This window comes from Grammomys surdaster, unplaced genomic scaffold (assembly GCF_004785775.1).
Source record: "Grammomys surdaster isolate TR1022 unplaced genomic scaffold, NIH_TR_1.0 229, whole genome shotgun sequence".
Lineage (NCBI taxonomy): Eukaryota > Metazoa > Chordata > Mammalia > Rodentia > Muridae > Grammomys > Grammomys surdaster.
Window position 1 is genome coordinate 1,271,696 of NW_021604674.1, and position 13,832 is coordinate 1,285,527.

Below are 13,832 nucleotides of genomic sequence, written 5' to 3' on the forward strand. Positions count from 1 at the left end.
CACACACACACACACACACACACACACACACACACACGGAATTGTGTTACTTCCACTGAGAATCATCACCCACTTCAAACCCAGAAAGATATGGTCTAGTAATTGACCTACACAGAAGCCAGAATCCTGCTTCCCTCAAGGCCTGTCGTCTAGACTCACAGAAGAGCTCTGGGTCATAGAGAACTTTAAACAACAGCTGAGACAGTGCTCTGGGTCACAGAGAAGTTTAAGCAACAGCTGAGGCAGTATCCGTTCTCTAGCACAGAACACTCCCACAGTGCCGCACCTTCACAGGCCATGACTTACCACAGGAGCACTATGTTTAGGAGCTGGGATAGGCAGTCACTGGCCAAGTACTGTGTTTCCAGCTTAGCCTTCTTGCCCCATGTAAGGTGCCCCTATATCTGAATCCCTTTATCTGAATCTCTATTTCTCTCAGCCCAGTCCTTCATATAGGGTGTGGCACTGATGGAATTTTCCTGTTAATAGACTCCATTTCTCCATAGGACAAAAATCTCTGGCTTTGACCCTCAACTTTACACAATACTTCTTGAAAACAAAGCTGAATTTCAAGTCCTAGTCCCACAGGCTTTTTGGAATGAAGAGTGGAAATAAGATGTGTCTTCAATTAACGATGCTCCAGAGACATTTCTAGGCTGGGACCTTTGATTCTTCTAACCCAGTGGAAGGACCACACCCAGCATCTTTTAACTCAGTTTTGCTCTCATCAAATCTGAGATTAGCAGCTTTCCAATTAGTGTTTTCATGGATGTAACTGTGCCCTATAGACCATGTAGGTTCTTACTCTGGTTGAAAGTTGTCATTTATGACAAAGTATCACTAACCTCAACTAAACTCTACTGAATTCCTCCTGGCCCCAGTCCAATGTCACCTCCAGTACAATGTCTTTTGATTCGTCTTTCCTTATCACCCACCAGCTAGCCATGTTGATGACCCCAGGTTCCAGGGTGCTCAGACATCTTTAGCCTCTCTCCTAGTGACACCTTCCTAGTACAGTGCACCCCCACAAGTCACAGACCTCGCCTCTTACCTTAGTCTCACAGACCGCTTCTGCTGTTAGGACACTCTCCTTCCATTGTGACCACTACAATCTAGTATCACTCCTGTCAAAAACACACCTTGTTTTCTGGGCTAACCCCAACCTACCCAATATCCTGATATTACTAAAGACATGTTCTAGATTCCTTGCCCACCTCTATCCATATATGGAGCAACTGTCACTGGACTGTACTATCATTCATCACTGAGCAACCCCTATGCTATGTCCCCCACATCTCTTCTTATGAAAAGCCTACTACCTTGACAGCACTTCTTTCATGATTTTACCAGGTAAATAATATTTCAAAGAATTCCCCCAAGCCTTATGTTTTATTCTGTACTTTTCTATACTATTTGACTTTATATTGTGCCAACTGTATTTTTTTACCAACTAGGGGGAAAATGAAGACAGAAGAAAGGGGTAAAATAGGATAGAGCAAGCGCTGGGCTCATTGGATAAGTTTGTAGCATTTCTGAGGCCCCTGGTTTTGATCCTCAGCATTGAATAAAATACTGCATAGAACAATGTCCTTCCTACTTTAAGATACCTCAAGGCTAAACTCTAGGTAACTGTAAAGCGTGAAGTAAAGAAGTTATCGTTTTTACTAGTTGATGATGTAATAAAGGCGAAGCACTGGACTTGAACTTCAGGCAATTGATGATGAAGAAAAAAAAAATCCCTATGAGGGACTTAAAAATGCCCACAGAATAGCAAGCTCTTTGTTTGCTTCTGTCATTAAGGCAGAGACCCATCACAGACCCCCAGGATTGCAGGGGACTTGATGTTTCTTACCAATTTCCCCTGGGATGTACTTCACTTCATTTCCTTTAAATTACCCCTTTCCACAAAGGAAGCATGCAATCAGGTTGGATTCCAAAGCTTCAGTCTAAAGCCTAGAGCAGCAAATTGACAGAATTCACGGCAGAAACCCAAGGTTATTCTGTGTGGAGTCAGTGCTAAGAGCCACTGCAACTGACAGGGATTATAAGAGGTTCTTTAAAGAGAAAGACAACGCAGCCACCAAGGAGAAGTAGGGAGACAGAGAGGAAGAGCTACTTCAATCCCATGATATTCTTTTATCAGTAAGTACTTTAGAAACTGCTTTTTAGTGCTAATCATAAATGATGTCAAAGAACAAGTTCCTTTGATACGTTAAAAACTATTTGTGGCATTTCAAGTCCATGAGTAAAATCATTCAATTAAAGAGAAAGAAAGAACCCTTGTGTGTGTAGCATGTTTGCATTTTGTTATTACCTGTATTAAAACACTTGGCAAGTAGGGAAAGGCTTAAAATGGATAGTAGTGAATTAAAATTACCAGTGCAACAAAATTCACAGCTTTTATTCTTGCATTCACTCCATTACCCCAAGGAAAATTCTCGAGTGCCTGCTGGACTCCTGAGGCTCTTGTCATGCTGATTAAGAAAATGGAAAGGAATGGGTAAATATTTGAAGGCAAAAACATACAGTCTAGATTGTTCACACAGAAAACAAAGAAGGAAATTGAGATGTAGAAGAAAAATAAGGAAGCCAAGAAGGCTGAGCAAGAAGCAAAAGTAACACACGCACTCAAGAACCCAAACAGCTGGATGGGAAGAAATAGGCTGAAGAAATTATTGGGAGTTTCCCAGAGTCCTTAGGGTGGCCACCAGATGTATGAGGGAGCCTGGGAAAGTAGGAGGAGTCTAAGATTTTCTCCTTTACTCTGAGCTGTGGATTGAATGTCTTTGTCACTCTTCTAGAGACCAGTGACTAATTACGTTATCATTCAGCCTGGGTGAGTATAACCCTAATTTGTCACCCAACGTAATAATATCAAAGAACAAGTCAGCAAAACATGAGGCTTCAAAAAGCAACATATGTCAAGTCAAACCGATTAGCAGCTTTCCAATTAGTGTTTGCGTGAATGTAACTGTGCCCTGTAGACCATGTAGGTTCTTACTTGGTTGAAAGTTGTAGTTTATGACAAAGTATCACTAACCTCAACAAGACCTAAAACCACAGGAGTGTGAGCTTCCAGAAATAAAGACTATTACGCGATCCTCTTTCCACCCCTGTCATGCCTGGTGCTGTATCTCAAACATAGAAATCCTTCCAGTATTTCTAGAAATACCAGTGAAGAAACTCTACGTCCAGCCTTCATCTTCTGATTCCTCCTACACAGGGCCACTAAATCAGTGTCCCATACAATCTCTGATGGCCCTATCCACTAGCCACTGAATCAGTGTCCCATACTCTGATGGCCCTATCGACTAACTACAGAAGACATGGATGACTTATTCCAATCTAAAGATGAGTTTCCAAACCTCTCACCTTTACAGGTTATGTAAGTCTTTTCTGTGGAAGTCTGTTGTGTGCATTGTAGGATAACTGAAAGGCTCCCTGACTGACACCAGAGGTAGGTGGCAGTTAACATCCAGACAGACTCCTGTTATGACAACAAAAAGTATCTCCAAACATTGAAAACCATCACCAGGAAAGGAGACAAAAGTTCCTCTGAATTGAGAATCAGTTGCCTATATTTAAAGTCCAAATTCTTGGAGGCTGGCATGAATCATTAGTAACATTTTGTATGTCATATTTACTCTGATCTCCAACTATTATCTCCCTCTAGAGTCTAGATCTTAGTCTGACCTTTGCATAAGCTCCTAAGTTGGTGGCTCTACATAAATGTCCCTTCTGTTCACTGTTAGTTATAACTGTGTTGACTAGTCTCAAGGATGCTACTTCCAGGGAGTCTTCTCTGATTAGTATAATCACTAGACACATTTCCTTTTCCTTTGATTGACATGGTTTCCTACTGGTGACTTTCATCATTGCAAAAAAAAAAAAAAGGCCTAGGGTGCATGTGCTGTGGCGGATTCAGGACAATACAATGAAATATCTTAAAATACGTGCATGTTCTTTATGTTTAGAGACTAGAAAACCCATAACTGGTTTAATTTGATATCTGGTGAGGTTCTCTGTCTCCCTCATAAACCAGTTCCCTATGTTCCATTTATAAGGGCTGTCATCCCACTCATGAGAGCTCATCCTCATGACCTAGTCACCCATAGAGTTCCCACATTTTGATACTGCTGCATTAGAGTCTGTATTTCAACATACAAATTTGGGAAGAAACACAAATGTTCAGATCACAAAAGTATACACATATACTTTCTGTGTAGAAATATATGCACAACAGCAAGAATGATATTGTATTTTATGAACCGACCATGGTGTGTGAGGTAATATCACCAAACTGAATATGAATCTTCTAATATTGGTGCTGATAACAAAACTGCCTGGTATAGAGTTCAAAAAATGACTGCCCTGTGAACTCCACACAATCATTCTGACAGTAAATACATCCTAAAGTTGTTGGATATTTTTAGACCACCAATCTTAACTGATTTGCTTATCCTGCATGGTATAAATTCAAACTCAGAAAGATGTAATTAGGCAACCTAATTCTTTCTTAAATCAAGGGATAACAAACTATTGCCTGTGGATCAAATACAGCTGGCCATTTCTTCTCTAAATTAAGGTTTGTTGGTACATACCCATGTCCTCTTGCTTGCTTAAGTGGATGACAACGGCGGAGATGAGCAGTTTCAAGAGAACTACATGGTTTTCAAAAGCTCAAAATACTGCTGTTTGGTCCTTCACCACGTAAGTCGGCTGACCCTGTCTAGGACTAACGGGAAACATCACCCAAGCCTCTGACATTAGCTGAGGACAGACAGGCAAGAATGATTGTGCTTTATTTGAGCTGATTTATTTTTATGAAGGGTACAGTAGCATGAAGCTAAAAGCACTTCTGAACACAGGCTTCCTGGGCGGAAGTCCAACTCTATCAATCTCATCTGAAGGACCGTGGGGGAATGGTTTGATCTCGCCAAGCTCTTGTTTTATCATCTTCAAAACAGAATGGAAAAAATTAACCCATCATACGGTTTTAAAGATTCAGTGGTTCTCAGTGGAATGTCTGAGAATGAATCCTCTGTTAATGTGGGCTATCACTTCAAACAGGAAAACCTGTTCCTCATACTTTTTTTTAAAAAGCTTACTATCCTTATACCTTAATTATCTCTGAATATAATACCCAGTCAGTTAAACTATCCTGAAGGTGAACTGATGAGGCCTGTAAATAGAGAGATGATCGGGACACCATCTATACTCTCCTAATTTGCACACAGGCTACCAAACAGAACCTCTTACCGCTAACCTCGAACTCTTCTCTGCCCTTCACACCAAAGACTTTGCTCAAACACATTCTGCACTGTGCTACTCCTAAGAAATAAAACCAACACACTTTCCTCTCTCGAGCTAAGCAATCCTGATGCCAGTCAGAATAATCTAGCTATTTGTCCTAAGAAATAGCTGTTTCTAGGGGATACAGCAGTACATAGACTAAAATAGGTTACCCATCAAATACCCCACTTTCTCCTACTTACTAATGCAAAGCTATTTTATCTAAAAAAAAAAATCTGCAGCTGTCATCAGTTCACCTTAAACTGTCTCAAACCTTAAAACCACCCAGTCCAAGCCATGGAACTCTTATCAATGACCCAGCTTTATTTCCTGTCTATGGGATTGCTTACAACGAGCGTTTCAGAACCAGATGTTACATGCTCCTTTTTAAATGTTGCCTTTTGTATTGTGAACGATTGCAAAGGTACAACAAGTATATACAACAGGAGTAGAAATGAGTACTCTGATGCTACACCCAGCTCAAGAACCAGAATGGCTATGCTCTAACAACTTCCCATTCTGCGACAAGCACACTCTAGTATTTAGAAGACATGTGATCCTAGGATTGAGTTTCTGGGGTATCTAGACTTACTTGTGACAGAAGTGTGGGGCACATCACTCTCACAGACAAGCTGACAGGGAAGGTCCCTTAGAAGCAGTTGCCTCACACTTCATCTTCTCTCTTCCTACTCCTCGGTGCTCAGAAGCATCTCCTCCACCTGGATCCTCTAGGACCTCATCCCAACTCTCTTTTCTTTCAACTGTCAAATCTCCTCTATGTAATTTTTTTTTCTTTAAAAAATTTTACCTGCTCACCACTCGACCATCTTGCTTCCCCCCTCTGTGACAATGTCAAATTTCTTAGTGTGTGAGTTACTTGTGAGACTCCCAAGTTCTCATCACCATCATCCCTGCATAGTACATTTTCAGTACTCCCCTAGAGTGTAGGGAGCATGTCTCAGACAGTGTCAAAACCTGAGCAACTCCAGCAGCAATCAGTCCCTCGCTACCATGACAAGAAGCACATTGTGACAGCTCAGTAGCTGTGAGAGCCTTGTCCCAGCGTGTCATCTCCTGTATGCATGGAGACTCCATACCAGAAAAAAAAAAAAAATCCTTCCTCCAAAGAGGCATTTCCCTGGAAACTATGAGATCACCAAAAATGTTTCACGAAAATGAAAGTACAAAAGCAATTAAAATGATGATGTCGTATGAATTCAGCTTCACAGATGGACATATTGAGATGTTATTTACGATGAAAGAAATGGAGAATATGACCTCTCTTGTCACCAGGCTTATGAAATAAATTCATCAGCAGACCAGTCTCTTCTTCCCATTCTAATACCAACTTGTCTTGGGGGATTTAAACCTTATCCTGAGTGAAAGAAAGTATTCTAAATTCATACCTGATGTCTGGTTGTTAATAATAGTAATAATAATAATAAATCTAGCCACCGATACAGGAGGCTTTCTCCAACATTCAAGAACCTTCATGAAAAGGGGAGGGAGGCAAAAGGGTGGTAGTGTTAAATAATCTTACAGCGCAAACTCGGATCTCTCAGGCCTCTCAGCAAGTTTCAGGGCTTCGTGCATGCCTGCAGCAGAGAGCTTCCGGTTGATATTCCGGTACTGGCACTGGAGTAGGCTACGATAGGTGGTCCTCAGGTCCCGGTTGAAGAAGGCATATATAAAAGGGTTAATGAGAGAGTTTGCATAGCCCAGCCACAGACATGTCCTCTCCACCCACAGCGGGATACAGCTACAGGAGGTGCCACAGATAAAGGGCCTTGCTGTGGACAAGAGGAAAAATGGCAGCCAGCACACAGTGAAGGCTCCCACGATGATCCCCAAGGTAGTGGCTGCCTTCTGTTCTCTCTTAAAGATGGAGATGTTTTTCCTTTCGTGTTTGAGCAGTCTCGAAAGGTTCGCACATTCTTCCACCTCTTTCTGGAGTTTCACCATACCATTCAGAGAGATGACACTCTCCGGCTGCACACGTGGGAAGCCTGGGAACTTGTGTTTGGCTGCACTCTTCCTGGCGGCCTTGTAAATCTGATAGTACATGAACAGCATGACCGACATGGGGATATAAAACGCCACTGCGGTGGAGTAGATCGTGTAGCCAAAGTCCTGGCTGATCAAGCACACTTTGTCATCGTTCACATTCTGAGCCCATCCGAAGAGAGGAGGTAAGGTGATGGAAGCAGAGAGAAGCCAGACCGACAGAATCATTTTGGCCATACATTTCCCGTTTTGCCTCACGGGGTACGTGAGGGGCCTGGTGATCCCAAGGTACCTAGCAGAGAGATGGAAAGATAAGAACTGAATACAGTCATCACTGGCCACCCATGGAGTGCTACCAGCCAGGCCCTAGTAGGAATCCTCACAACAGCCCAGGAGAACTGTTACTTCCATTTTGCAGAAAGGTAAACTGAGGCACTGGTACCTTACCTGTCTTATTCCGTGTCATTCTGTTAGACTGAAGCACTGTCAAGTTTTAAGTACCCTTTTGGTAAAGTTTGCCCATGTTTTATGTACACCTTGTAGACTCTGATACCCTAAGCAGCCAAGGAGGTAAAGTTGAATTGCCTACCCTATCCCAGTGACCACCATCATTAAAACCAGGCAGGGCTAAGACATCACTCCTCAAGTGCAAAGTTGTGGCGTATCTTCACAGTTTAGTAAGGGGTCTGTCACGCTGATATTAAATGCCCACTCATCTTCACAGTCTTAATTCCAGCCAGCTTTTAATGCCTTCCAATGTCCCCTTTGCAGCAGAAAGGAAGTATACCTATAGGATCATAGGTTTGTAAGAATTATGCGAACTCTTAAAATTTGGAAATGGAAGTAGAAAGTGACTATTTTTATTGCCCTAAAATTCCCACAGAACAGCAACATCAGTGGATCATTTTTTGAAATTAAAAGCAGCTTGCCTTATGCAGAATTCAGATAGATCCCAAAAAAAGGGACAGTTCTCATAAACAATAGGCAAATCCAGCATCTTCCCCACATATACATCTAGAGAGATAAAGAATGGGTCTATGGGTTTTTTTAATCATGGATTTACAATTCCAAAGGAAAAAAGCTGACAGACAAAAACATGAATTGTGAGCTGTTTGGCTAAAGGCTTAATATTTGTAAATATTTGGAATTTTTCTCCGTATATTTAATAGTCTTGAGAAGAGTTTGTCGTTCTGGTGGGGTTTTGCCTCCGTTATGCATAAAGAAGATACACTACAGAAGCATGCATGGAAGCAAGTCTCTGGCTTGTGAACCAACAGCTCTTTTTCTGAAATTTCTCGATTAATAGTTTAAAAAAAATCTATGCTGATGCTCCTAATGCTTAAGTTATCCCACAAAAGTCAAAAAATCATGCTCTTTTTGGGTGAGGAGGACACTCCACACTCAAATTGTAACAAGGCTTTATCTGAAATTCAACTTAAAATGAGCCTCCTGTGTATTCTCTGCTCCTCGCTGATGGTCAACCAAGAACGACAGACACGCTGTGTGATAACTGATTGCATGGGTGACCCATCCAGGCATAGCTTGTCTAATGTAACACTTTAAGACTATAATTACCAAGCAGTTTTGTGAGAAAGGGATATTTTTCGAAACTCTTTGTCATGTATTACTAATGTTCTTCCATGTAGTTATATACATACACATGCACTCACCTACTAGACAGTCTCTGTAGAGAATGTTTCTGGTTCCTGCTTGTTTCTGCATTTTGATTACCAAAACTACACAATGGTTGTAGAGGAAAACAAACAGCTGTAATAAAATGCTTCACTGCAAAAGGAATAAATACAGAGAAGAAGGGGGAAAGGAAAATATAAAGGAAATGTGAAATAGGATTTGTTTTATGTGGAATTATCCCAGTTGCAAGCTATGGCAACAAATATCTGGAAAATCTTTTCAATAAAAAAAAATGACCCTGAAAAAGTACCTTGATACTGATAGGAGCCTAAAGATTAGGCTGACCGTGACATAAGGCTGAATGCAGCTGATCCACTAAATGTACACATGGATCTGTTTTAACTTAACCAACCAATATAAGGTCCCCAAAGAGCTGGAGAACAGAGGTTGCTTCACAGTTTCCAAGGTGATCATGGACATGGCATGGACAGATCACCCAACACCTACTTATGAGGTGAGGGGTTTGACTTAGTGGGTAAGACCTCTAGGGAGGCAATAGAATTGCTCGGGACAAATTTTATTTGGATGACTGCAAAACAAAGAAGTTAGCACTCTCTGAATTCAGAAATTCTTAGCCACTTATTAAATGCAGTTCCAGTATTGTGTTTTCTTCACACACCCCTAGCCAGATGGAGAAACTATGCCTCAAGCTCAACTGAAAATACAGTCTTACTCCTGTTTATGTAATATAGAGAATTCACAAAAATTTGTGATCAGAGATTAACCAATGGAGCATCAAATGATATCTCAGAACACTAGATAAGAATGCCTACTTGTACACGTTAGCACACAACATATTTCAGGGGTGGGAGTCAAGCCATAGTCAGCCTTCAGTGCACAAATCATGTTCCATAAACACTGCCATGCTTTGGCTCCATGCTCTTAAGTTCTTAAGTCACACTCTACAATAAAAAGGTTGCTCCCCCACCCTGGACTTCATTTGGTGAAACTTTAGAAAAGTTAAAATCAACTGAAAGATAACATACACACTCCTCAAGTGTTCCCTAAAGCTTCTGGATATAAAATAAATAAACAAAAATCAATACCTTATGTGTAGATGATTAAAACTTAAATACTATAAAGAAGATTACATTCTTTAAGAACCAAAGATTTTAAATATTAGTAAAAGGCTTTAAAAATATTCAAGACCTACATAAAGAACTTATAATGCTATTAAAACCCATAAAAGAACACTTAAATCCATGAAGAAAATACCTTTTTTCTTTGATAAGAATATCTAGTACTGTGGAAGTGCTAGATATTTTATAATTTATAATATTCCTTTAACAAAATTATAAACCTCATACAGCCCCAGTTGAATAACAGTCCAGGACTTGTGTTAACTTGACCAAATATCTTCACAGTTTGAGTCAATGTGTAAAAATGAACATGTAAGCTGAAAAGGAATACCAAAGTGATAGTTATCTCACTGAAGCTAATATAAAAGCCACAGAAATAAATTGTTCTTACATAAAAGTAGGAAGGTAAAGGGCTGTGGCCCAATAGCAGAGTTCTTGCTTAACATGCACAAGACCCTGAACTCAATTCCAAACACCACGAAAACTAAAAACTACAACACGATAGACCCCACGAGTCACTGCATCTGGAACTTTTTGGTTAAGAGTAGGTGTGATATGTCTCATAAATTGGTTCAAATATATGAGGGGAGGAGTAATGTAAAAAGAGACACTTTTTTCTTTTGAAATTTATTTATTTATTCATTTGATTTTTCTTTTTTTCTATTATTTTTAAAAATGTTAATCAAAGGCATTATAAGTTTGGTAACGCTCAATAACAAGATGCCCATACAATCAGAAGTGTAACCCAATACCCAACGTAGATATGCCAACTAACTTTGTCTGGCGAAGACACGCCAACATCTGCCTTCATGTTCCCCTCCCTCCTCCCCCACCCCCGTCTTGTCTCCTAGCTCCTCCTTCTCTCCTTACTCCTCCCACCATAGCTTCTCCTACATATCACCCTTCCTGTTAAGATAAAAATTTTCTCTCAAAATACAATTAGAACTTAACTATACCAATTTGTATCAATAAGGTACAAGATAGACCTAATACCCAGTCCATCATTTTGTTGACAAACCAGAACCTCAAAAAGAGACATTTTTAAAATCATTAACAAGAGGTTAAATATTCATGCATTATGATAACTTACTAGCAAGCAAAGTAAAAGCAACACTTGCTTTTTCTTTTCATTTTACTAAATATAATCCCAGGTAGGTCAAAAATTATTATGCCAAAAATTGAACTGAAGACTACACTGAGAAAATATACAGATTCCTTCAACACAGCATGATGGAGTAAACTCACATACAATATAAAATATTGAACTATAAATAATGCATTTATAATCTTTTTACCTTTTTAGATGATATAATACTTTATTTAAGTTGTCAAATATAAATGGACTGGACATTATGAATGCAACTCTTGCTTAATAGTTTTCACAACTGTTTCAAAATTATTTCTTCTATATGTAGAGTATTACTATTTAAAAAGTTCCCTTTATTAGAAAAAACGGGGGTATGTGGGCACAATGATTTTGTACACTGTGTATGTTTACCCTGGGGTTATTCAAATGCTTATTTCTCTGCCTTTACATCTTTTTATAAATATTTATCTTTAATCGTTTTTTACAGTCCAGTCCTAATCTCCCTCCCCATCTACCCTCCAACAGTTCCACACCCCATTCTTCTTCTCCTGTCTCCAAGAGGATGTCTCCATAAACCCCACCACCTTCACCCCAAGCCTACTCTCTCCTGCCAGGCCTCCCCACTCTCTGGGGCCTCAAGTCTCTTGAGGGTTAGGCGCATCTTCTCTCACTGAGGTAGTAGTCATCTGCTGTATCTGGGCCTCAGACTAGCTAGTGTATGCTGCCTGATTGGTGGCTCAGTGTTTGAGAGGTCTCAGGAATCCAGGTTAATTGAGACTGCTGGTCTTCTGCCCTCCTCCTCAGCTTCTTCTACCTGTCCCTAATTCAACCACAAGGGTTCCTGGCTTCTATCCATTAGTTGGGTGTAAATATCTGTATCTGGCTTTTTCAGATGCTTGTTGAGCCTCTCAGAGGGCAACCATGCTAGGCTCCTGTCTGTAAGCACACCACAGTATCAGTAATATTGTCAGACCTCAGAGCCTCCCCATGAACTAGATCCCAAGTTTGGTCTGTCACTAGACCTTCTTTCCTTCAGTCTCTTCTCCATTTTTGTCACTGCAGTTCTTTTAGACGGGAACAATTCTGGGTCAGAGTTTTTGACTGTGGGATGGCAACCTCATCCCTCCACTTGATGTCCTGTCTTTCTATGGGACGTGGACTCTACAAGTTCCCTCTCCACATTGTTGGGCATTTCATCTAAGGTCCCTCCCTTTGCGTCCTGAAATTCTCACCTCCCAGGTCTCTGGTACATTCTGGAGGTCCCCCACCTCCCACCTCCTAAGGTTGTATATTTCCATTCATTGTGCTGGCCCTCAGACCTTCATTCCTGTCCCACCACTCCTACAATACCTGATCATGTTCACCTTCTCCCACCCAGGTCCCTCATTCTCTCTGCCCCACAGGACTGCTTTTGTCTCCCTCCCTAGTGGAATTGAAGTATCCTCACTTGGGTCCTTCAGCTAAATCGACAACCTACAGATTGGGAAAAAGCTTCACTAACCCCACATCCAATAGAGGGCTAATATCCAAAATATATAAAGAATTAAAGAACCTAACCTCTAAAAAAACCAAACAACCCAATCAAAAAATGGGGTATAGAGCTAAACAGAGAATTCACAACAAAGGAATCTAGAATTGCCAAGAAGTACCTTATACCCATCAGAATGGCTAAGATCAAAAATTCAGGTGACAGCACATGTTGGCGAGGATGTGGAAAAAGAACACTCCTCCATTGCTGGTAGGATTGCAAACTGGTACGACCACACTGGAAATCAGTCTAGAAGTTCTCAAAAAATTGGAAATAGATCTACCTAAAGACCTAGCTATATCACTCTTGGACATATACTCAAAAAATGCCCCACTGTACCACAGAGGCACATGTTCCACTATGTTCATAGGAGGCTTATCTGTGATAGCCAGAAACTGGAAACAACCCAGATGTCCCACAATGGAAGAATGGATACAAAAAATGTAGTTCATTTACACAATGAAATACTATTCATTGTGAGGAATGAGGACATCATGAGTTTTGCAGACAAATGGGTGGAACTAGAAAATACCATCCTGAGTGAGGTAACTCCAACCCAAAAGTACCTGCATGGTGTGTACTCACTAAGAAGTGGATATTAGCCAAGAAAAGAAAGAATACCCAGGATACAATCTACAGAACTCAAGACCCTTTTTACTCTTTTATTTAAAATATTAAATAATAACAATTATGGTGGAGACACTGTCTAGAGAGAAGACTCAGCAACTTAGAGCACTTGCTGACCCTACAGAGAGCCCAAATTAATTTAATTCTTAGCACTCATGTCAGGTGGCTCGTAGTGATCTACAACTGACCTCCAGAAGGTATCATATCCTGTTCTGGTCTCCATGGGCATATGCATGTACATGTGCAATACACACATGCAGAGACACATCACACAAGTAAAAATAAATAAACCTGGAAAGATCAACAACTGGCGTTTATTTAAATTTTAAAACCACTACAGAAACAGCTAAAAGTCAAACAACAAACATTTCCCAGTAGTTCCAAAACTTGTTGAAGATCCAGGGGACAGACCAGTTCTGCACCAGGGATGGTGCATTTCTAGGACCTCATTAGAGCAATTTTGCTTTTGCTTTTAGTTTTGGTTTTGGTTTTGGTTTTGGTTTTGGTTTTGGTTTTGGTTTTG

At 40.5% G+C, this 13,832-nt stretch overlaps 1 protein-coding gene across 3 annotated transcripts in view; it reads right to left on the reverse strand.

The window, feature by feature from the left end:
• Positions 1-13,832, reverse strand: part of Htr7 (5-hydroxytryptamine receptor 7) — an 88,357-nt gene that overhangs the window by 3,540 nt on the left and 70,985 nt on the right. For 2 of the 3 annotated variants that reach the window (XM_028773513.1, XM_028773514.1), the window contains one exon: positions 6,833-7,588. In XM_028773513.1, the coding sequence (XP_028629346.1) occupies positions 6,833-7,588 (756 nt within the window). Of the gene's footprint in view, positions 1-2,377; positions 2,475-6,832; positions 7,589-13,832 lie in introns of all 3 variants that reach the window. The other variant, XM_028773512.1, reaches the window with a different exon arrangement.